This window comes from Marmota flaviventris, chromosome X (genome assembly GCF_047511675.1).
Source record: "Marmota flaviventris isolate mMarFla1 chromosome X, mMarFla1.hap1, whole genome shotgun sequence".
NCBI lineage: Eukaryota > Metazoa > Chordata > Mammalia > Rodentia > Sciuridae > Marmota > Marmota flaviventris.
In genome coordinates, this window is record NC_092518.1 from 10048591 (window position 1) to 10073276 (window position 24686).

Sequence of the window (24686 nt, forward strand, 5' to 3'; positions counted from 1 at the left end):
GCTCTTTGCCTGTTGAGCTCTGTATACAATGTAGGACATGATGTTCTTGGCTAATTTAGTAAAAAGGGTGATATTTAAAGGTTATTTTCAAAGAAAAGAACTACTCCTGTCTTCCCTATATCATCTTTTTCTCAGTTTCATCTCACTAAACCAGCCCTAATGTAATCTTAGATGCTTATCTATGGCTATCCTGAAATTTTTTTTTAAATTTTAAAAAAGCATTTGCTTTGACCATAGATGATATATAGTGTGTTTCTTTCAGATTATTAAAAGAAAATGATGGAGTTGAAAGACAAGAGCATTTATCCTTGGCAATTCTGAATTTTATATTGGAAGAGTCTTCATTGGTCTAATCTCTGGCCCTCTTGCCAAATGGTGACATGAAGGATAACTTACAAAACAGGTCACCTAGAAGGAAGCCAGAGGTTCCTGAACACCAGCCCATTTAAAACTTCAGATGTTCAGGCTCTGCCCTAGAATCAGAATTGGGTGGTAGAGTCTCAAGGATCTATATATTTTTTTTTCAAGGATCTATATTTTTGAAAATATCTTCTGGTGATTCTTTTGGAGTCAGGTTTTAAAACCCCTGATGTGGGCCAATGCCTCATTTTATTTTAAAAATTTGAATGCAAGTGATGCAATTTAAAAATTATTAATTCTCAAATATGGAATCCTTTCCTCTTACAGTTGGTTTGCAGGTAACATCTCCAGGTCACAATCTGAGCAGTTACTGAGACAAAAGGTAAGTGGTATTCTTTAAAACAGCCCTAAAATCTCTTTCTCTTTTTAAAAACTATTTATTTATTTATTGCACCAGGCCTCATGCATCTAAGTACACACTCTATCACTGAGCTACATTCTCAGTCTAGAAATTTCTTTGTATTAGTGGGCCCAGAGGTTAATCCAATTCTCATAGAAATATTGCTAAGTATATAGTCAACTCATCATAGTGTTGGTTGTCCAGCCTTTGGGTTACCAGGCCCTTGATGTCCAACCATATTTTCTCTTCCATTTTCTATTGCTGCACAATAAACCACCCCAAATTTTGGTGGCTTGAAACAAGATTTTTGATTCCTCACAGTTCTGAGTCAGTTGGCCCAGATGTACATTTTACATAGGCTCACTCTTGTGGCTGCATTTAATTGGTGGATTGACTGGGGGTGGAATTCAGCTGAGGCAGTCAACTGAGGCACCATAGTTCTTCCTCTCCATGTGCCTAACCTGGGCCTCCTCACAGAACGGCAGTGGTAAAACAGGACATAGTGCAAGCACTTATGAAGTTGCTGCTGTTGTCATGTTTCTTGATGTCCTGCCCAAAGTCAATGTAGGAAGATACTGCACAGGACCATGAATAAGAGAGATGATTTATTTTGTTTTGTCTGATTTTTGCAGTACAGAGGATAGGACCCTGAGCCTTATGAATGCTAGGCAAGTGCTCTACCACTGAGCTACACACCCAGCCCAAGAGAAATAATTTATTGAGGACCATCAGTGTAACCATTTACTTCAGGTCTGTCACCACTCATTAGCATCTAAATTCCCTATTACAGCAGATGTAATAGGGAATACATTTATCTGATTTTATCACCAATTGATATGGAATTACCAATAGCAACCTCTTTTATCTATAAAAATGATATTTTGATATAATTTAACCTAATAAAATAGTGAACATACCAAATATTTCTTTGAGAGGTACTTGAGAGAATCTGATGACTTCACTTGGTGCTTTGTCACATTCGTAGTTTATCATCTGCTTTTTCTGAATCTGGATCTGCTTACAATTAGCACAAGTCATTGAGAAAGACAAGTCAGATGTAAAACTTTAACAATGATTTATTCTGCATGCATCTTTGGTTTTCTAAAACCTTCCAAGGACATAACATGGTGATATGTGGTTCTAAATTTTATTTGTAAGCATAAAAAATATTAGGCTTGCATAAGTATGAAGAAAAAAAAAGCAGCAAGAGTTAAAAATTAACTGGAGAGAAAGAGTTGAAACACACTGAATAGATTTTTAAAGATATTGATTGCGGGGGGGGGGGGGGGGGGCTGTGGCTGTGGCTCAGAAGTATTCCCTATTACATCTCTCTTTGCCTTAAAAAAAAAAAGATATTGAGTGGGCTGGATGTTGAGTATTATCACACTGGCCTACCATGTGCAAGGCCCTGGGTTCCAACCTCAGTACAGAAAAAGGAAAAAAAAAAGATATTGAGAAAAGTAGGAAAGTAAAACTGTGGGACCCCTTCTATGCTAACTATTGGATAATCTGGACCCTCAGTGACATTTAAAGTGAATCTAAAAGATTTCTTTTCCTACTGCTTATGTGAAAAATCATTGTCAAGAACTATAAAGGGGGGCTGGGGATGTAGCTCAGTTGGTAGAGTGCTTGCCTCCCATGCACAAGGCACCACACACACATACACACACACACACACACACACACACAAAAAAAAGCTATAAAAATAATCCTTCCTTTTCAGGGAAAAGAAGGTGCATTTATGGTTAGAAATTCCAGCCAGGTGGGAATGTACACGGTGTCCTTATTTAGTAAGGCTGTGAAGTAAGTATGATATAGATTTCTCTTATCCTTCTGCATATGTTCTTTGAATAGGCTGATCACTTTGTCACATTTTAAGGTAAGACACCATCTATAAATTCTGAAATTTGGGGTCAAAGTATTTTTATTGAATGTGACCATTTGTAGTTGTCTTTTTTTTGTTTAAATATTTTTTAGTTGATGAAGGACCTTTATTTTGTTTATTTTTATGTGGTGCTGAGAATCAAACCCAATGCCTCACATATGCTAGGCAAGCACTCTACCACTGAGCCACCACCCCAGCCCTGTTGTTGTCTTTTTACCCCCACTTTCAAGAAACTGTTCTCTGAGTGACCTCCTCCCTCCCACCCTAGACAATGGCAGAGTGCCCAGAGAACAACATGCCTCAGTAAATATTTATTAAAAGACTCAGAGGTGGTGACTGAATTAGAACAAATTATATTTCATGTGTCTATAATTATGTCAAAATAAATTATATTGTCATGTATAACTAAAAAGAACCAATTAAAAAAAAAAAGAGGTTCATGGGTGATTGCCTTTAGCTCAGGCCTAAGCTTAGAAAGAAAAAAATACACAATGGCAGCCCCACACTCTCAGCCCTAGCCACCTGCTGAGCTCGGAAAGCTACTCCAGTGTTCAGTTTTAAGTAAGCTTTTCTAATGAGGATCGAATCCAGTGCCTCATGCATGCTAGGTAAGCGCTCTACCTCTGAGCCACAACCCCAACCCATGTGTGGGATCCTTTTTTAACAGCTGAATTGAATGACCATTGGCCTCGGTGCTCTTCCTGGGTGCTCCACTTCACAGTGCTTACCTGTGTATTTATGATAATAAAGTGATAAAAAGTATTTTGAGAATACTTTTTTACAGAGTACTTATGTCCAATTGAGATAATAGGGTGTATCCTGAGTGACCACATGGCGTTTTCCAATGCCAGAAGTCATATCCGCAGTGTAGCTCCTATACTAGGATGCACACGATGTCAACTAAAACCAATGCAGTTAGTTAGAAGTGGGAGAAGACTGTGTTCACTGAGTGACCTCTGTGGCCCTCTGGCCTGGCAGTTTGGGCCAAATCTAATATCAGATGTTCTTCTATTCAAGCTTCTGAACTCCAGATTCATTTTTGAAGGGGGCCAGGTAGACAAATTAGCAAATAGATAAGAAATCAAATGAAAATAATCATGATCCATGAATATAGAAGCCTTCCTTTATGAAACCTTGTCAGTGCACTTGAGGGAATTTCACACTGACACCAAGACCAGATTAGCCACTTGCAACAAAAAGGAGCACCCTTTTCTCGTTTTTATAATTGCAATTTTAAATAGGTTGGCATTCTAACAGCAATAACTCATTAACTGCTTCTTGTGGGTCATACACACACATACACACACAACCTCATCCAACACTAGACAACAACTAGAGGAAGTAGCTAGCAAGTGTTAGAACCAGATTAACAACCTGGTACTTGACCACAATGCCATACTCTAAAATCTAAGACAATCATATTATTCCTGATTAGCCTAAATCAATGTGCATCAATTATCTATGATTTCTAAAAGGAGAGAAAAAGAAAAAAACGTTTTATATAGAAAAGGTACTGGGATTGTAGCTCAGTGGTGGAGCGCTTGCCTCGTAAGCATTGGGCACTGGGTTCAATCCTCAGCACCACATATAAATAAAATAAAGGTATTGTATCCACCTACAACTAAAAATTAACAACAACAAAAAAGAATCAGGGCTTGTTGGATAAGGATGACTGTTAGTCTTTCCTCCCTTCAGTCCATCAGAGTAGAATAAATATATATATAAAAAAGAAAAGGTATTAGTTTATATGAGGAATTAAAGGACATCTCCACCCACTCCATCCTATGTGCCTTACTCCCAAAATAATCTCCCATCCATGCTCTGGGGTGAGAAGACCCACAACCTAATCATCTTTGTCTCCCGGATTTTCATTTCTATTATTATCCTGAAAGAGAATTTATGCTCAGAAATGACCCTAAAGAACTGCAAGGCTCTTAATGATCAAAGAAATATTCTATTTTTATATTTACTATGGGAAGAACAGTCTGGAAAGTTGGAATTTAATTAGTCATGAATTTTGTATGTGTACAAAGGATACATTGAGTTCAGAGAGCAGCCCTCTTCCATAATTACTGTCATGGATACCTTTGGAAAAACACCAGATGTCAGGACTGAGAAACCCACCCTGACTTCCTCTCCAAAATTTGCAAATGCATCCAAAATAATTATTTAACCACCATTTAATCAAGCCTCAATTGTTTGTTTGAAGTGTTGTAACAATCTTTTTTCCTTACTAGTGATAAAAAAGGAACTGTCAAACATTACCATGTGCATACAAATGCTGAAAATAAATTATACCTGGCAGAAAACTACTGTTTTGATTCCATACCAAAGCTTATTCATTATCATCAACACAATTCAGCAGGTAATTTACCTTGTATGGGTCCTTGTGGATAAATACCAATTTTCTTGGATACTACTGATCCTCCTAATACTCTTAATTATATAAGGAACCAAGAATGTAGGGGAAAATGCAACCCTTTGCCTACTGTCTTTCACTTACACTTCTTGAAGTATAACAGGATACATGCCATAATGCCTGCAAGAATAAAGTTGAGGGTCGTGTGTAGTGGTGCATGCCTGTAATCCCAGCAGCTCAGGAGGCTGAGGCAGGAGGATCGTGAGTTCAAAGCCAGCCTCAGCAACTTGGCGAGGCGCTAAGCAACTCAGTGAGACTCTGTCTCTAATAAAATATAAAATTGGTCTGGGGATGTGACTCAGTGGTTGAGTGCCCCTGAGTTCAATCTCTGGTACTGCCCCCCCCCCCGAAAAAAAAAAAGAATAAAGTTGAGTGATTTGAGTGACTTAGAAGGATAAATTCTGTTTATAAAAATATTTGTTGGTTTTTGTTCCTTCCTATGGTAGCAAGTTGACTGTAAAATTCAAATATTAAGGAAATACGCATCATAGATAATCCCCATGAACAAATTAGTTTCAATTATGGCAGATGTTTTTATATGCTTACAAACACTTTTATTGATAATAAATATAAATCATATGTATAAACATTGCATTTTTATAGATATAAGATCATTTTCCATGTATTAAGCTTGTATTCATTCTTCACTATGTCTTTCTTTGTAAACACATGTAGCTTATTTTGTTCTATTTAACAGCTTCATAGAATCCTATTGTAGAGTTACCCTATACTTTATTCACATAGCCCTCTATTGATTACCAGTTGGATCATGTCCTATATTTGCACATTCCAATGGATATTTCATTGCACGGAGGTCTCATACTCTTAGTTGACTACTTCTATAGCCAATTCCTAGAAGTGGAATTTATAAGACAAAGGCTAAGAATATTTAAAGCCTGGAAATTGTTGAATGCTTTTCAGGAATGTAAAATCCCACAACAATTTCTCTCTCATCTTCCCCAACATTGGGTACTATTATTCATTTATAATTTTGCCTAGTGGACTGGAGATTAAATATAAATAAGATGGAATGTGTATGTGTGTGTGTGTGTGTGTGTGTGTGTGTGTGTATCCCCTCTGTTTTCTAGAATAGTACCACTTAAGGTTAGTGACTAGGAAATTTCCAACTATAAGTACATAACAATAAACCATGGGCTCAGCATTGGATTTGTGTTGCTGCATCTGACTTGGTTATTATTTGCAATTTTCTTTTATCCAAATTTCTTATTTCAACTTGTAGTACCTCAAAAGTATCTTCTGAGAAAGGTATTATGTAAACAGACATCTTTAAATGAATGATTCCACCTATAGGATACACAAGAAACTTTATAGGGGATAGGAAGAAGAGATTAAAATGTTTATTTAGAGTTTTTTTTTAAGTCTCACTTTCTTAAGTTTTCTATTAATGTATTGTATGATTCACAGATGAGTGGATAAAGAAAATGTGGTAGATAAGCTGGGTGTGGTGGTACATGCCTGTAATCCCAGTGACTTGGGAGGCTAAGGCAGGAGAATTGCGAGTTCAAAGCCAGCCTCTGCAAAAACGAGGCCCTAAGCAACTCAGTGAGACCCTGTCTCTAAAGAAAATACAAAATAGGGCTGAGGATGTGGCTCAGTGGTTGAGTGCCCCTGAGTTCAATCCCCAGTACCAAAAAAACCCCAAAAAAACCAATAAATAAAAAACAACAACAACAAATGCCCAGAAAAAGGAAGAAAAATGAACTTGGAAAACACCCCAAATTTGAAAGAAGAATTGTTTACATTTTTGAATGGGTTCTTTCAAAGCATTGTAAAAATTATAATGATTTTAACCAAGCTTTACCATAATGCTATGTAAATTTAGTAACAGGCTTAATTTGGTAATAGGTTTAATTTTTTTTAAAAAAAGACAGGTGGTTTATTTTTTTAATGTATACCCTTCCATATTATTGAAATGTTTGCCAAATGAATGTGCTGTTTGTACACATATTTAAGTGTAGGACTATAAGGAGACAGCAAAATAAAAATAGAAAAAATTTTAAAGTGAAAGATTCCATCAAGCTACTAATTTCGACAGATTTTTAAAAAATCACATTAAGCGATTTACTCTTAACTTTTGTTTTGGATTTAACCTAATCAGGTCAAGCAAATTAATACAATTACAAGATGAACATAGTCAGAATAGATTCTCTTTCTGCATCTCAACTACTCTGGAGAGAGAATAATTGTAAACTAATGCTATGTGAAGTGATATGATATGTGCAATGATATGATGCTATTTCATTGCAGGCATGATCACAAGGCTCCGCCACCCTGTGTCAACCAAGGCCAACAAGGTCCCAGCCTCTGTGTCCCTGGGAAGTGGTATGGATACACCTTTTGGCTCTTAAACTTCATTTCCCACCATTTTTGGTTGAAGCATAAATAGTTAACTAATTGGAAAAATGACGGAAGACAGGAAGGAAAGTCCTGTTCAGATTGTTCCAGGGAGGGCTTCAGCTCTGGAGATTGAGATTTCTTCTTCTTCTTCTTCTTTTTTTTTTAAGTTGTTGATAGACATTTATTTATTTATTTATTTATATGAGATTCTGAGACTTGAACCCAGTGCCTCACACATGCCAGGTGAGTGTGCTACTGCTGAGCCACAGCTTCAGCCCCTTGAGTCATTTCTTAAAACATTCTATCCACCCAACTGAAATCTGTACTCTCCAGCAATACCCAAAAGATTATCAAATTTTTCCTCTTATTTGATCCTACCATTATTCTCTAGCACCCCATTGCCTAGACTACAGTTTTTTTAACAATATTTTACCAACTTAAGGGCATCAAACACATTTTGACACTGATTTCTCCAAGATGCTTTTGGTTGGTAGCATTTTACTCTAGGTTTTTCTTTCTTTTTTTTTTTTTTTTTTTTTTTTTTTGATACTGGGGATTGAACCCAGGGGTGCTTAGCTGCTGAGGCACATCCCCAGCCCTTTTTATTTTGAGACAGGGTCTGACTAAATTGCAGAGGCTGACCTTGAACTTTTGATCCTCCTGCCTTAGCCTCCTGAGCTACTAAGATTAAACTTTCTTATTGGTAATTGCAGCTGCTTTAAGAACAGTGTTTTCCTGAGCAGTGTTATGTGTGTCATAAGACCACATCATTAAAGATTTTTTTTTTTTTTGAGTTACTGACTTAAATTTAAAAGTTTTGGCCAGGTGTGGTGGTGTACACCTGTAATCCCAGCAGCTCAGGATGCTGAAGCAGGAGAATGAAGAGTTCAAAGCCAGCCTCAGCAATTTAGTGAGGCCTTAAGCAACTTAATAAGACTCTGTCTCGAAGTACAAAAAGGGCAAGTTTTGTTGTTCTTCATATGTCAATATAAAAATCTCACTAAGGAGGAAATCACTTAGGAAGCTGTTGGTCCCAAAGCCTTCTGTACTCATCCTCAAGAGTGTCTGTCTTGCCTTCTTAGGAATCTGGGAACTGAAAAGAGAAGAGATCACCCTGTTGAAGGAGCTGGGAAGTGGCCAGTTTGGTGTGGTCCAGCTGGGCAAGTGGAAGGAACAGTATGACGTTGCCGTTAAGATGATCAAGGAGGGCTCCATGTCAGAAGATGAATTCTTTCAGGAGGCCCAGACCATGATGTAAGTTTCTTCTAAGGAATGACATTTTGGCTTTCATCACAGGAGGGCATTAGTACTCATGAGCCTGTCCCTAATATATGCAAGGCCTGAGCAAGTGTCCTCATGTCATAGAAATATTTAGAAGTTACAAGTTGAGCTAACAAACTTAAATAACAGTTTGTGCTGTTACTATTACTTTGACACATCATAAGAATTTGAACAACCTGATTTGAATTCAGAATTCTGACTCTACAGTGTGACCAGCCTTTGGTCCTCCAAATTCCACCCTTGCCCTTTCTCCTCCCATCCACAGGTAATTCAAGCAGACAGCATTCAGCCCAGGCTCCCTCCTGTCTCCAGAAATAACCATCTATTAGCTAATGATCTTAACTAGAGGTAGCAAGGTTCGCCCTTGAAGGGATAGACCCAAGGAGTATTCTGGAAGAAGCCTCAGGACTATATGGACAAGGGGTTCCAGAGTCCCAGCACCCCAAGAGTGGCTAAGAAAGGGATATACAGGCTGTGCAGGAAGGTCTCCTTCACACTGTGGCCTTTCTGACCCTTGAGGAGGTGCATGGTGGGATGAGGGACAGAGTGGTGCTACTACCCAGGACTAAGACGACACTGTAAAGTAATGTGCTACCACCAATATCCTTTTCCTTCTTGATACCTTCAATACAGTCTGGTAAAAATCCCTTCTCACCCTACTTTTTTTCTTTCCTGATAAATGAAGATTTCCTTCCTAATGAATCTAGATTCCAAGCATAATCCTCAGTTCTTAGCAACACAGCTCATCACTCGTGTGTGTGTGTGTGTGTGTGTGTGTGTGTGTGTGTGTGTGTGTGATGTACATAATTCACCCTCTTCTTGTCAACATGGTGAATCAGACTTTGGAAGGTAACCAATCCTCCAGGTTTACCTGGGACTTTCCTGGATGTACAACTGAAAGTTCTGTATCTCAGAAACCCCTCAGTCCCAGGCAAACCAGTGCAACTGATCCCTCTACTTTGGAGGAACCAAGTATCAGGGTATGAAAATAATATTATAGTAGAGGTTTTGTCAAAGATAATTGAAATTGCAAATCCTAGCCTATTTCAGATTAAAAGCATATTTAAATTTTGTACTGACAATCCTTCTTTTTCAGGGCATCTGGAAAAATGGAGTAGAGCATTGAACTTTGAAAATCTGTTCTTTCCAGGAAACTCAACCATCCCAAGCTGGTTAAATTCTATGGAGTGTGTTCAAAGAAATATCCCATATACATAGTGACTGAATATATAACTAACGGCTGCTTGCTCAATTATCTGAAGAGTCATGGAAAAGGACTAGAACCCTCCCAGCTCTTAGAAATGTGCTATGATGTCTGTGAAGGCATGGCTTTCTTGGAGAGTCACCAATTCATACACCGGGACTTGGTAAGCTAAGCCACTGGAAGCTTGAAGAATGGAAAGGAAGTGTCCACCTCCAGGGATGGGCCACTCAGAAGGATAGCAAGGAGGGAATCCTCACTTTTACTTTGCTTACTTGTAACTTGTATAAGCACATAACACTTTTGTAATAAATATCATGACTTTAGAGCTGAGCATGTTGGTGCACGCCTATAATCCAGGCAACTTGGGAGGCTGAGGCAGTAGGATTGCAAGTTGGAGGCCAACTCAGCAACTTACTAAGGCCCAAGGCAACTTAGAACTTAGTGAGACTCTGTCTCAAAATAAAAAATGAAAAGGGCTGGGAATATAGCTCAGTGGTTAAGCACCCCTGGGTTCAATCCCTGATAACAAAAAAAAAAAAAAAAAAAAGGAAACGAAATTTGTGGATTCTTGGGTTGGGATGGGAATGGAATGGAGAGCATTGTGGGTGGCATTACCTGAGGTCTATCTTTAGAGATGTTCTTGTGGTGCATACAAACATGCCATGCCTATCAGGCCAGTGTATTCATTCTATAAGTCGCTGGTGCAGTGTTTATATGACTTCAAAATATTTGTTAAAGTTCAGTATCCAGAGCACCTAGAAAATTTTCCTTTCTCCTTTGTAAGCTAATGTTGTGTGTTAAATATATACTTTCATATTGCTTGACAAGAATGGGTGCTGGGTGAAAATTCTTATGGGAAACACATTTGTATTTTGAAAAAATTGAAATTGCAAGGGAAAAAAAGACAACTTCAAAGCATTTGGAGCCTGGTATAGTGGTGCACGCCTGTAATCCCAGTGGCTCAGGAGGCTGAGGCAGGAGGATTGCAAGTTCAAAGCCAGCCTCAGGAACAGCAAAACATGAAGCAACTCAGTGAGACCCTATCTCTAAATAAAATACAAAAAAGGGCTGGTGATGTGGCTCAGTGGTCGAGTGCCCCTGAGTTCAACCCCCGGTACCCCCACAAAAAAGCATTTGGGGTTATTATAGGCAATATTAGATTTTGCCTAGAATTCTGCTGCAGCAGAAAAAAAGTGATTCTGATATCAGGAAATTCTTGGGCACTTTTATCACTCAGAGATTTGTTTTCCCTCCAAAGGCTGCTCGGAACTGCTTGGTGGACAGTGACCTGTCTGTGAAAGTCTCTGATTTTGGAATGACAAGGTAAGCCAATAATCAGGTTTTTTTGTTGTTGTTTTTCCTGATGTTTGATATTACAGTAGAGATTTCTAACATATTTTGCTGTGTAGCATTCTTATCAATTATATTCATTTTTTTGACTTCTGAAATTTTCTTTCTCTTATTTTCTCTAGTTGAGTCATTTTGTTTGTGTACTAGGGTTTCTTTTTATTTTTTAAATTTTTTTAGATGTATTGACCTTTATTTTATTCATTTATTTATATATGATGCTGAGAATCGAATCCAGCACCTCACACATGCTAGCCAAGTGTTCTGCCACTAAGCCACAGCCTCAGTCCCTGTACTAGAGTTTTTTTGTGTGTGTGTGTGAGCAAATACATGGTATTCCTTCTGCTAATTATATAAATAATATGTACATATTATAAGAAATATAGCATTAGTATGTAAAGTTAAAAGTAGAGTCTACCCCAAGTCCTCCCGACCGTTTCAGCAATTTAGCAAGGCCCTAAACAACTCAGTGAGACCCTGTTTCAAAATACAAAATAAAAAGGGCTGGGGATGTGGCTCAGTGGTTAAGCTCCCCTGCGTTCAATACGTAATACCAGAAAAAAGATCAGAAAATACAAGCAAAATTATACCTTGAGAGATAGAATTACAGTCATCTTCAGGGTGGGATTCCGAGTGATTTTTTTCATTTGTCTATATTTGTGTTTTCCCCTATTTACCACTTTTCATTCATGTTTTGCTATTTTCAAAGTTACATTTTCTAAATACTTGCAAATCATGAGAAGCCTTTAATTAAACTGACACATGGAAAGCAAAGCAAAAGAAAACCAGGACATTCAGCTAAGATTCTGGATGCCCTTCACCAGCCTATTCCACCACACAGGCAATAGTGGCCAGCAGAGGTTGTTTTAGTCAGCTTTTTTGCAGCTGCAACTAAAAGACCCAACCAGAACAATTATAAAGGAGAAAAAGTTTGTTTATGGACTCACAGTTTCAGGGGTCTCAATGCATAGACAGCAGGCTCCATTCCTTGGGGGAGAACATCATGGCGGTAGAGTGTGGCAGAGAGAAGCAGCTCTCGTGATGATCACGAAGCAGAGAGCAAGACTCCACTCTCCAGATACAAAATATATATCCCAAAGCCATGCCCCCAATGCCCCACCTCCTCCAGCAACACCCCACCTGCCTCCAGTCACCACCCAGTTAATCCCATCAGGCGTTAATTCACGGATTGGGTTAAGGCTCTCACAATCGGATCATTTCTCCTCTGAACCTTCTTACATTGTCTCACATGTGAGCCCTTGGGGGATACCACATCTATACCATAACAGAGGTCTTCCCATTTTGCATCACCATGTACTTAATGTCTGTGTTGATGTTTCCCCCTAGGTATGTTCTTGATGACCAGTATGTGAGCTCAGTAGGAACAAAGTTTCCAGTCAAGTGGTCAGCCCCAGAGGTGTTTCACTACTTCAAATACAGCAGCAAGTCAGACGTATGGGCATTTGGTAAGGAAGTGGCCACACAGGACCTGGCCCTGTTTCATAAGCTGGCTTCCACAACAGGAAACCACAAGAGCAACAACATCCATTTTAAAGAGGCCATTTTACAAAATTATACATATGGCTTGAGACAAGCAAGAAATTGAAGAAGATGACTTACCTTCTTAGGTCGGGTGTTAGGATGTCCTGTGCACATCGCATAATTTGCATCCTCCTTACATTTTTTCATAGAGTCAAAGGGGATAAAAACTCTCCCAATGAAGATTTCAAACATTTTTTAAAGGAGTCATTAAAAACTAAATCTGAGTTTGCTTAAAATCCAGAAAGTTGAAAGACTTAAGATGGAGTCATTTTCTGTATGAAAGTAACTGATAACTATTCCCTTCTGAATAGACCAATTCTTTGGGCATCCCTAATGGAAGCATCAGACATGACTCAGCACTTTCTTCAGCTTGGTATTAGCTTTTCATCACTATAACATATATCTCAGATAATCAACTTATAAATAGGAAAGGTTTGTTTTGGCTCACAGTCTTGGAGGTTCTTGTCCATGATCAATTGGCTTCATGACTTTTGGGTCTGTGGTGAGGCAGCACATGGTGGAGCAAAGCTGCTCACCTCATAGCCAGGAAGCAAAAAAGAGAAGAGGGGCTAGAGTTATGGCTCGGTGGTAGACTGCTTGCCTGTCATGTGAGAGGCACTGGGTTCGATTCTCAACACCACATATAAATAAATAAATAAATATCCATCAATGACTAATAAAAAAATTTAAGGGAAAAAAAAAGAGAAGAAGAGGAGGAGCAGGGGACCCACTAGCCCCTTTAAGGGCACACTCCCAAGAACCTAAAGACTTTCCACTAAGCCCCACCTTTTAAAGTGTCCACACCTCCCAATAGCATCAACCTGGGGACCAAGCCTTTGACATATGGTCTTTGGAGGACATTCAAGACCCAAACAAGAGCAAGTTCAGTCCTCATTTCAAGTAGTCTCCTCTCCTTGTTAAAATTCATAGTTTAGATTGGGGGCAGGAAAAAAAACAGGTGGCCTATTTCTGTAAATAGTTTTTTGGTTGTTGTTATTGTTGTTGTTGTTGAACCAGAGATTGTACCTAGGGGCACTTAACCACTGAGCCACATCCCCAGACCTTTTTTAAAAATATTTTTATTTACAGACAGGGTGTCACTAAGTTGCTTATGGCCTTGATAAATTATTGAGGCTGGCCTTGAACTCACAATCCTCTTGCCTCAGCTTCCTAAGCCACTGGGATTTCAGGTGTGTACCACTATGCCCACCTGTAAATAAAGTTTTATTGGTACACAGCCATGGCCATTTAATTCCACATTGTCTGTGACTGATTTTATGCTACAACAGCAGAGGAGAGTAGTTGCCACAGAGGCCAAATGACTCACAAAGCTTAAAGTGTTTATTAGGCAGCCCTTTACATAAGAAGTTTGTTAACTCCTATTTTATTAAAATATCTATATTAAAATTTAGTGGTAGAGTGCTTGCCTGGCATGTTCAAGGACCTGGCTTCAATCCCTAGCACTAAAAAAAAAAAAAAAAAAATTGGTAAAGGTAATTAGGAAAGGGAATCAATTCTTGTGACTCTATAAATTTTGAGTTTTTTTTTTTTAATGTGATGAGAATGTCAGCACTGTTTTCAATCACTGTCAGATGGGGTCCAGGATAAGTAATCTAAATTATCATAAAATTATAAAACATATTAAATATGACAGACCTATTTCATGCCTGTCTTAGTTCATAAGTGCAATTTGACTTACTGCTTAATACTTGCAAGATGGTCCCCCAAAAGAAACATTTCATTAGTCATTTATTTTTCTATGAGACACAGATTTTTGGGGTTTTTTTTTTTTGGGGGGGTACTAGGAATTGAACCCAGGGTGCTCAAGCACTGAGCCACGTCCCCAGCCCAATTTTTATTTTTTATTTTGAGACAAGGTCTTGCTAAGTTGCCTAGGGCCTTGCTAAAGTTGCTGAGGCCATTCTTGAATTCACAATCCTCCTGCCTTAGCCTCCTAAGTTGTTGGGTATGTGACAACATTTTTAAAAATAACTCTTCCCTTTGGATATTTGGCATTGTTCATTGGAAAAAAAATCCAATATACACAGAAAAGAAAAATCATGAAGCTAGCATTTTGCTGAATAGTTAATGTCATTTTTGTATTGATTAAATTTTGTACCTTGTTGTCAAAATTAGTTTCAATGTCCACACATCAGTTGATATGTCTAATAAATGATATCTTAAAAATCAGCACTATCATTTAATAGTTTTAACTTGGTTTTGGCCAAAACTCAGCCTATCCAGCCTGAGTATTCACTTTTTGCAACAAAATTTGGCTCTAGATATTTCCTGGCTGCTTACAAACAATAATCCATTCTTCGTTTTTCCCAGGGTCGATATACAAAATGAATCAGGACCTCTGAAAGCAGTTCCCAAAGAGTAGCCCCACTGATTTTTTTTAGCAGTGATGTTAACCTTGAAATAAATGTTTAGACTTCCAAAGAGAAGGTTGTGAGGGATCAGCACTCTCCTGGATAGTTGTTTTAGAATGTGTTTTTTTTCTTTTTTTTTTTTAAAGAGGAGTCACACTGGGCATGTGGCTCAGTGGTTAAGCGCCCCTGGGTTCAATTCCTGGTACCAAAAAAAGAGTCACAACAACTTAAAAGATTGCTTTATTTATACATATCTTACCAAAAAAAAAAAAAACTGTAACCTTAAAATAAAAAAAAGAGTTAGTATCTCAGTTATGGCTTTAGAACAATTTTCTTTCTTCTGGTTTTCCAAGGTTTTGAATTTGGCAGAATGTTGAAATTCTCTGTCCTTAGACAGAACAGCACTATTCAGACAGCACTTAAAATGTCCTGGAAGACTTTCAAGTATACTGCATGCCATATTCTACTGAATCTTCATGGCAAGTTCATGTGGTGTAAATACTCTTTTATACGTGGGGAAACTGAGGCTGGGAGCGACTAAGGAATCTACCCAGCCTATATAAGTGGCAGAACTTGGCTTAAAAGTTCTGACAGAGCCGGATGATGGTGACACACTCCTTTAATCCCAGTGGCTCTGGAGGCTGAGGCAGTAGGATAGCAAGTTCAAGACCAGCCTCAGCAATTAGCAAGGCCCTAAATTACTTAATATGACCCTGTCTCAAAATAAAAAATAAAAAGGTTTGGGGATGTGGCTCAGTGGTTAAGGACCCCTGGGTTTAATCCCTGGCATCAAAAAAAAAAAAAAAAAAAGTTCTGACTGATTTCAAATGCCACCCTCTTGAAATGCCACCCTCTTGGCCATCATGACCAGAACTCGGTTTCTTAATGTGGAGTCCACATGCCCTGAAGGATTGTGAACACCCTGAAATTGAACACAAAAATGCTGAAGGGAAAGGCAGTGGCAAGAGAAGGGGAACATCATCAATGATTTTATCTTTTTTAATTGTTTTGGTATCAGGGATTGAACTAGGGGGCACTCAACCACTGAGCTACATCCTCAGCCCTATTTTGTATTTTATTTAGAGACAGGGTCTCCCTGAGTTGCTTAGCACCTTGCTTAGTTGCTAAGGCTGGCTTTGAACTCATGATTCTCCTGCCTCAGCCTCCTGAGCCGCTGGGATTACAGGTGTGTGCCACTGTGCTTGGCTGATTTTATCTTTAATTCCTCTGAAAGGTAATTCGTGCAATGAAGTTGTTGCACATAACCATCAAAGCAGAGAAAGAGAGGGTGAGGACTTCAATTGATTACTCATAAAGGTTGGGGCCGGGGCTCCCTACACAGGTTGTTGTCACTATGAGCGGAATGAGGCCTCAGCTGCTTGCCTGGAAAGGCCCAAGAACCTTGGCCCCAAGTGGCCTCCTCCGCACTGCCCTTGCCATTCAATCTTTTTCCAACAAGCACAGTTAGACTGATCTCATGGGATGGGGGAAGAGACCTTGGGCTCTAGAAATGAAGGCACAGTCCCACCCTCCATGCCTGCCCTTTTCCCTAGGACTCACTCCCAGGGATCCCTGGCTCTGATCATGGCCTTCTGTACCTGGATGTGAAGCTAATTCACACTCTGTGCCTTCTCACGTTGACTCTTTGTTTTTTTGGTCTTGTTTTGTTTTTGTCCGTTGACCACCCCTTGGGTGTGGTGCAGGGATCCTGATGTGGGAGGTGTTCAGCCTGGGGAAGCAGCCCTATGACTTGTATGACAACTCCCAGGTGGTCGTGAAGGTCTCCCAGGGCCATAGGCTCTACCAGCCACAACTGGCGTCGGACACCATCTACCAGATCATGTACAGCTGCTGGCATGAGGCAAGTACACCCACGAGTAAGCTGGAAGGGGTCCCGAGTGCATCCAGGGTGGTTGCTGTATCACCACTGGGACAAAATTTTTTCAGGGAAAGCACTTGCTAGATAGAGAAGAGGTGGAAATGGCTCCTGACTTCTGTTTTCAAACGGTTGAGATCTAAACCAAGCAGTTCAGGTGCTGATAATTTACTGAAAGACTTGTGTCCAGCACTATACTAAGAACTTTATAAATTTAAAAAAAAATTTTTGGGGGGGCGGTACTGGGGATTGAACACAGGGGCATTCGATACTGAGCCACATCCCCAGCCCTATTTTGTATTTTATTTAGACACAGGGTCTCACTGAGTTGCTGAGCGCGTCACCACTGCTCCAAACATAGTGCTTGGTGCATGGCTGCTTTGCAATTATATGTGCAATAATAATAACAAACAGAAAGTACTGACTATATACCAGGTACAGTTCTAAGGACTCGATAGTAATTTATCCAATCCATACAATAATCCTTTGAGGAAAGTACTATTTTACAGTGGAGCACCAAGATGTTAGGAGGCTTGCAACTACTGAGTGATTATATCCTATAACAATATTTTATCACATAGCCTTAAATGCTTTCCTAGAACGTGGGCACTTTGTAGTTCCCCACCCTATGCCACTTGGACTAGTACGTAAATTTCCCCTACCCTTTCCTACCCCAAAATTACAGTCCAAGAGTCTCAGGCTGCACTAAAGGGTCAGACCACTCACAACTAGGCTGACTTACTGCTGTCACCTGTCTGAAGAAGAAGAACAGAAAAGGGTTTTTCAGACGAAGCTGGGCACCTCCTGGGCCTCCCAACTCTAGCTCCTGGGAATATGACTGGCCCATCAGATAGACAGGGGCTCTAAATAGGGAGGAACTGCCTGCTTCTCATGGTTGGCCCATGAAAATATGAGTTATGACAGAATCTATGAAGGGGATTGCACAGAGACAATACCCAGTTAAAGATTCTGCATATGGTGAGTAGAGTTTAGAGATTTGGGTTCCCCCTCTTTTTTAATATTTTACTTTGCAACTTTTCAAATCATAAAAAGATTAAAGAACATTCAAATATTTCATTAGATTCTGATTTATCCTTCTGGGAATTCCTTGTGCAAAAAACGGCTGTGTGTTTCCCTTTTTTTCTTACAAAGAAGTAGCATATGCGTTATTCTTCACAGGGGTTGCCCTGCTAGCAATGGAGGTGAATATCTGTTTCTGTCACCAATGGAGATCGTTATCAACTTTCAAATTTTTGTTAATCTGATGATGAAAAATGGCATTTTAGTATAGCTTTAACATGTATATCTTTAATTATGAATGAGGTTGAGCCTCTTTTCATATATTTAAGGGTCATTTTTATATCTTTCTTTTTTTAATTTATTTTTTAGCTTTAGATGGACACAATATATTTATTTTATTTTTATGTGGTGCTGAGGATTGAACCCAGTGCTTCACGCATGCCAGGCGATCGCGCTACTACTTGAGCCTTATCCCCAGCCCCTCATTTATATATCTTTCTGAGACCCATAAATCCCGTTTTTTTTCTATCAGGTGTTAATGATTTCTTTATAAATCAGGCATATTAATTTTTGTCTGAGATATAAGCTGTATTTTCAAATATTTCCTCTCAGTTTTTTAGCTATATTTTGATTTAAGTGTTTTTGTTTGTTTTGGCCATGCAAACATCTTTTTAAATATAGCTGAATATGTCAATATTTGCTTTTATTGCTTCTGGAAATTAAGTCATAGTCATATAGTCTTTCCCACACCCAAATTATAGTGGAATTTGCTCAGATTTTCCTCTAATACTTTTCATTATTTTTTATTTAAGTCTCTGATCTAGTTTGTGTCTGTTATGCTATACAGTATGAAGTATGGCTCCAAGTGTATTGTTTTAAATGTTTATTCAGTTGTTGGAAGCACTATTTATCAAAAGACCATCTTATCCCAAGAGATGAGATACCACCTTAATTGTAGTGAAATGCCACCCTAACGTTACTCTAAATTTACAGATATATATTTAGATTTATTTCAGGACTTCCTCTTCTGTTCTTTGTTCTTTCCATTCGTGTGGTAGCACCACATTGTTTTAAATATCTAGAGACTGGACAATGTTTTAATACTGGGTAGGCTAACACACCACCCCTCCCCACATTAATCACCTTTTTCTATAGTTTCCTAGCCATTTTGCATATTTTAACAATCTATGAACCAAAGAATCAATTTGTTTAGCTTGAAACAAACTCTTTCATATTTGTTAGGAAACTGTATTTCATTTGAGAAACTTGACATCTTTATAATACCGACATGCCTCATTCTAGAACATATGTATTTTTCAGCAGTGTTTTAAAGCTTTCCTCATTGGGGAGGGGAAGTACATTTTTAAGTATTTCATTTTGATGATGTTGCTATTAGAAATGGAGTTTTCTCAGGGGCTGGGGATGGGGCTCAGCAGTAGAGTGCTCACCTAGCATGTGTGAAGTGCTGGGTTTGATCCTCAGCACCACATAAAAATAAGTAAATAAAAAATAAAGGTATTGTGTCCAACTACAACTAAAACAAAATATTTAAAAAAAAAGAAATAGAGTTTTCTGTGATATCTTTTAACTGGTCATTGTAGGTATATGTGAAGGTTATTGATTTTGTATCTTAATTTTATATCCTGCTCTCCTGGTACATTCCTTTATCACTTGAGTTGGTTCTATCATTGATCCTTTTGGGTTTTCCAGGCACACAATTATGTCTATGCGAAAAAATAATAATTTTCCTTTTTCAATTTATGAGGCTGTAGTTTTTTTTTTTTTAACTAGGGATTGAACCAGGGGTGTTCAACCACAAAGCTACATCCCCAGCTCTTTTTTACATTTTATTTAGAGACAGGGTGTCCCTGAATTGCTTAGGGCCTTACTAAGTTGCTGAGGCTGGCTTTGAACTTGCAATTCTCCTGCCTTGGCCTCCTGAGCCATTGGGATTATAGGCCTTTAAGTGTTTTCACATTCTAATATCTTCAACATGATGTTCAGAGTGATGGATATAGCAGGCCCCTTGCCTTGTTCCTTACCAGAAATATCTATGGCTTTCACATTTCAAAAGTTATTAGCCTTAGGACTTAAGTATAAATATTTGATTTTTTAAAGTTTTTAATTATAACTTTCACTATCTAAAATATTGGATATTTCTTTTATTTAGCTTCCAGAAAAGCGCCCCACATTTCAGCAACTCCTATCTTCCATCGAACCACTTCGGGAAAAAGACAAGCCTTGAAGAAGAAATTAGAAGTGCTGATGAGAATGAATGTAAATATTGGCCAACATTTTCATTCTTTAAAAGGAAATTAGCAGGGCTGAGACTGGGGCTCAGTGGTAGAGCGCTTGCCTAGCATGTGTGAAGCACTGGGTTCGATCCTCAGCACCACATAAAATGAATAAATAAAACAAAGATATTGTGTTCATCTACAACTAAAAAATATTGAACAGAAGAAAAGTAGCAAGTCCCAATGTAATTTAGCTAGTTCTTAATAGCATTCTGCATGCTGTTTGTCTGTTCATATTATCTAGAAATGAGTAAGATAGGAAATAAAAAATTTCCTTGAAATGTAGGTCAAATTAGTAATTTCCTTTATGCTGCTTTTATTGTAACACTTCCCAGTCTGTAGCAGAAGTACATTTTCATATTGCAATATGGAGAGAGTGTGTAGCATGTGTCAAGATTGGGTAGAATTGAAAAATTATTTGTTAGATACTTGTTCTTGGAACAGCCCCAGAGATTCTGATAGAGCAGGCCCGAGTGCAGCCTGTAAATCTGTATTTTTTCACAAGCTCCCAGACATTGCTAATGCTGTCATTTGAATTACCTGAGTGCACCTCATTTTGTGGTGGGGCATTGTTTTGTGGTCCATGATTCAATCCAAATGGCACAACTGTCTTCTGATATCCAGATTAGAATACCGATTGTTATACTCTGGTTTCTCTTCAGATCGTATAAATCTTTCGCCTTTTTAGAATACCGATTGTTTACCTCATGTATACACATATAAAACTAAAGTTAAATAATATTATTCAACAATATATTAAACGTGTTTCACATAGAGCAAATTTTAAAAGATGCTAAGGTACAATTTGATATCTTTTTCCTTAACTTTAGCCTTAACCTTGACTATGATCAATCACAACTCAGTGAAACCAGGGTCTTTTTCTAAAATTGATGCTTTTGAATCATTTTACATTCTTGAATTTGGAGCTCTGGGGCTTTTGGCTTGTTTGACAGCTGAAGTTTCAATTTCAGTCTTGGATCTTAACACAAAGATGCAGAAGTACTATTTTAGCTTCTTGTGGCTATTATAAAGGGTATTTCTTAATTTTAGAATGTTTATGGGAGTGTCCTACTTTGCAATCTGCTGCTGACTCCATTAGGGTTGTTTTTGTTATTTTTTTTTTACTTATTTATGGACCTTTATTTTATTCGTTTATTTATATGCAGTGCTGGGAATCAAACCCAGTGCCTCACACATATCAGGTAAGTTCTCCACCACTGAGTCACAACCCCAGCTCTAGTTTTTTTTTTTTTTTTTTTTTTAGTATCTTTTGGAATATTTCATTGTCTTTTTTGTATTATCAAGAAGGGAGAAAGGAATGCTATACGGGGCACTATTTAAAAAAGCAAAAAACTCCAATTAAACCATACTGTTATTTTTCAGATAAAAATTAATACTCTCCCTTAAGAGACATCCTGTTTACTCCCTCACCCACCAGATAGCTCAAATGTTCTCTCTTACTTATTCATTTATTGACATTTAATTAATGATTCCTTTATTTCAACAGAAAATTTACATTTGAGGCTGGGGCTCAGTGGTAGAGTGCTTGCTTAGCATGTGTGAGGCACTGTGTTCAATCCTCAGCACCACATAAAAATAAACAAATAAAGGCATGCTGTCTATCAGTGAATTAAAAAAAAATTTTTTTTTAAAGAAAATTAAGGCCAGGTGCATGCCTGTAATCCCAGTGGCTCAGGAGGTGGAGGCAGGAGGATCACGAGTTCAGCCTCAACAATTTAGCGAGGTGCTTAGTAACTCAGTGAGACCCTGTCTCTAATAAAATACAAAATAGGGCTGGGGATGTGGCTCAGTGGTTGAGTGCCCCTGAGCTCAATCCCCCCAAAAAAGAAAATTAACATTTGATCATCATCTATTTTGAATAGAGGTACACAAATCTCAATATATAATGAAATGTACTTTAAAAATAATCACCATGTCATTTATACATTCATTCATTTACTCTTTTATTTTGTGATTGCTGTGTGCCCCATTCTTTCCTACCCACAGGAAGAGAAGGAACAAGTGACACAATCCTGCCTTCTCCATGAGCCTGCAGACCAGTGGGAACCTGCATCATAGACTGTTAATCTTTGTTTTTGGTCTCCCTCTTGATTGTTTTCCTTTATTGTCCTTATTTTTGTGTATTTGATCTTTTAAAAAATAATCTGCTTTATAACAAAAGTAGTACATGCTTGTTGCAAAATTCAAACAATACAGAATTGTTTACTATGAAAAGAGAATAAAGCTTTGCTTAGAAGCCTGACTCCTGAAACCAAGTCAAGCAAGAATTTAAGGTACCACTAGAGGCTTACCAGAAAATAAGTCCAAGAGGAGCAAAACAAACAAACAAACAAACAAACAAACAAAAAACCCCAAAAAACCCCCAAAACAAAAAACAACAAAACTTCATATATCTAAAAAATACATAATGACTTTTAAAATGTGGTTTAATTGTGTTTTGTGGTGATATGCAGCATTCATGGTTATAATTTTAAACAGAAGTCTGCCCACATTCTCAGGGGAGTAAAGAAAAAGGCACAGACTTCTTTGCTAAGAAACTTTCCCAAAGGGCAAGCCAAAGAGCAACTTCAGAGAAGAGATTTTCTAGATGAAGTCCAAAAGTCTTTTTTTTTTTTTAAAGAAAGAGTGAGAGAGAGAGTGAGAGAATTTTTTAATATTTATTTTTTAGTTCTCGGTGGACACAACATCTTTGTATGTGGTGCTGAGGATTGAACCTGGGCCGCACGCATGCCAGGCAAGCGCGCTACCACTTGAGCCACATCCCCAGCCCCAAGTCCAAAAGTCTTGCTGAGCTTTTTCTGATCTGCTAAAAGTGAAATGCAAAGTCAAGAGAGTCTAGCAAAATCCATATCATATCTGCTTGAATTAATCAAGAGAAAGATTCTAACATAGTAGACTTATAAATTTGAGTTTCTCAATTTTGATTCTGACTCTGACTCTTAAGTGAATGAGGAGAGATTGGACCTAAGGCCCCATCTTTACTTAATGGGGAAAGCATGGCTTTCAAATGAGGGAGAATAATTCATTGACAGACATCAGGGGAGAAGAAGGTAGCATCTGCCCTTTTTGCTTTGATTACTTTTCTACCAACCCCATCCCATAAAAAATAATTAAATTCCTAGGAAGTAAACACTTAGTGAATGTCTTCTGATTCTATAAACAGATGTTCCTTCTGTCTCTGAACTCCATGATGGCTTGTTCACATTCATAATTTCATTTAACCCTTGCTTCCTTAGTCAGCAAAGTTTGCCTGGAAAAGGCCCTGTGAGATGGCATGGTGGTGCATTCCTGTAATCCCAGCAACTCAGGAGGCTGAGGCAGGAGGATCACAAGTTTCAGACCAGCCTCAGTAGTTTAGTGAGGGCTTAGCAATTTAGAGAGATCCTGTCTCCAAAAAAAAAATTTTTTTTAAAGGGCTGAGAATATGGCTCAGTGGTAAAACAGTCTAATCCTCAGTACCCCTCCCCGCCAAAAAATAAACAAGGCTTTGTGAACTGTACCATCTCTGAGTCAACTACCCAACACTGTTTTGTAGCATGAAAGTAACCCTAGACAATATGAAAATGAATGGATGTAATTGGATTCCAATAAAACCTCATTTATGGACAATGAAATATGAATTGCCTATTATTTTTATGTGTCATGAAATATCATTCTACTCTTCCTGCAGCCATTCAAAAATACAAAAGTCATTCCTAACTCTGGCCATAGGAAGGCAGATGATGGGTGGGATTTGGCTCACAGGTCACAGTTTGCCAATTCACATCCTAGACTCAGTGTAAGACCCTCTTTGTAGAGTCTCCATCCTCTTAGAGGATCTATTGTACAAAGGACCACAAAGCTTCACCTGGGGGGCAAAGTGAGAACAGCACTGGTGAAAACCCCAAGATCAAGTAGGGAAATCAGCAGGTTTTTCTAAATTCTGAGTTACAGCTGAACATTATGTCATGTACCCATGGATCCTTTCCATTGGCTGGGGAGGCTCTTTTGAAGGTGTTAGGTGATGACGTTGGTTCCTGTAGAGGTTATTTTTGCACTGAGTTGAACCAAAACAAGGACTGAGAACTTCATAAAGAGAATGTGGCAATTATAAGGAATGTTTAGATAACAAGAAGCTTGGCAGAGATTGTCATGATGTGTTAGAGAAGATAGGACATACTCAAGATAGAAGGATGCCAATGAAATGGGTATGTAAATAAGGAGATGTTGTTGTAAGTTATCCCAAGCTGTGGGCCCAAGGAATGACGTGAAAGTGAGGTCAAAGGTGATAAAGACAGACATGGGTTTCATGCGAAAATAAAGAGTTC

At 38.4% G+C, this 24686-nt stretch overlaps 1 protein-coding gene across 4 annotated transcripts in view; it reads left to right on the forward strand.

Moving 5' to 3' along the window:
* Bmx (BMX non-receptor tyrosine kinase) overlaps nucleotides 1–23993 on the forward strand; it is a 47992-nt gene extending 23999 nt beyond the window's left edge. For 3 of the 4 annotated variants that reach the window (XM_027946488.2, XM_027946489.2, XM_027946490.2), the window contains 11 exons: nucleotides 688–742; nucleotides 2484–2563; nucleotides 4883–5010; nucleotides 7333–7407; nucleotides 8505–8676; nucleotides 9854–10070; nucleotides 11166–11230; nucleotides 12602–12720; nucleotides 16872–17029; nucleotides 20235–20341; nucleotides 22366–23993. In XM_027946488.2, coding sequence (XP_027802289.1) covers nucleotides 688–742; nucleotides 2484–2563; nucleotides 4883–5010; nucleotides 7333–7407; nucleotides 8505–8676; nucleotides 9854–10070; nucleotides 11166–11230; nucleotides 12602–12720; nucleotides 16872–17029; nucleotides 20235–20309 — 1144 coding nt within the window. In that variant the 3' untranslated portion in view covers nucleotides 20310–20341; nucleotides 22366–23993. Of the gene's footprint in view, nucleotides 1–687; nucleotides 743–2483; nucleotides 2564–4882; nucleotides 5011–7332; nucleotides 7408–8504; nucleotides 8677–9853; nucleotides 10071–11165; nucleotides 11231–12601; nucleotides 12721–16871; nucleotides 17030–20234; nucleotides 20342–22365 lie in introns of those variants that run through there. The other variant, XM_027946491.2, reaches the window with a different exon arrangement.
* Nucleotides 23994–24686: the final 693 nt, after the last annotated feature.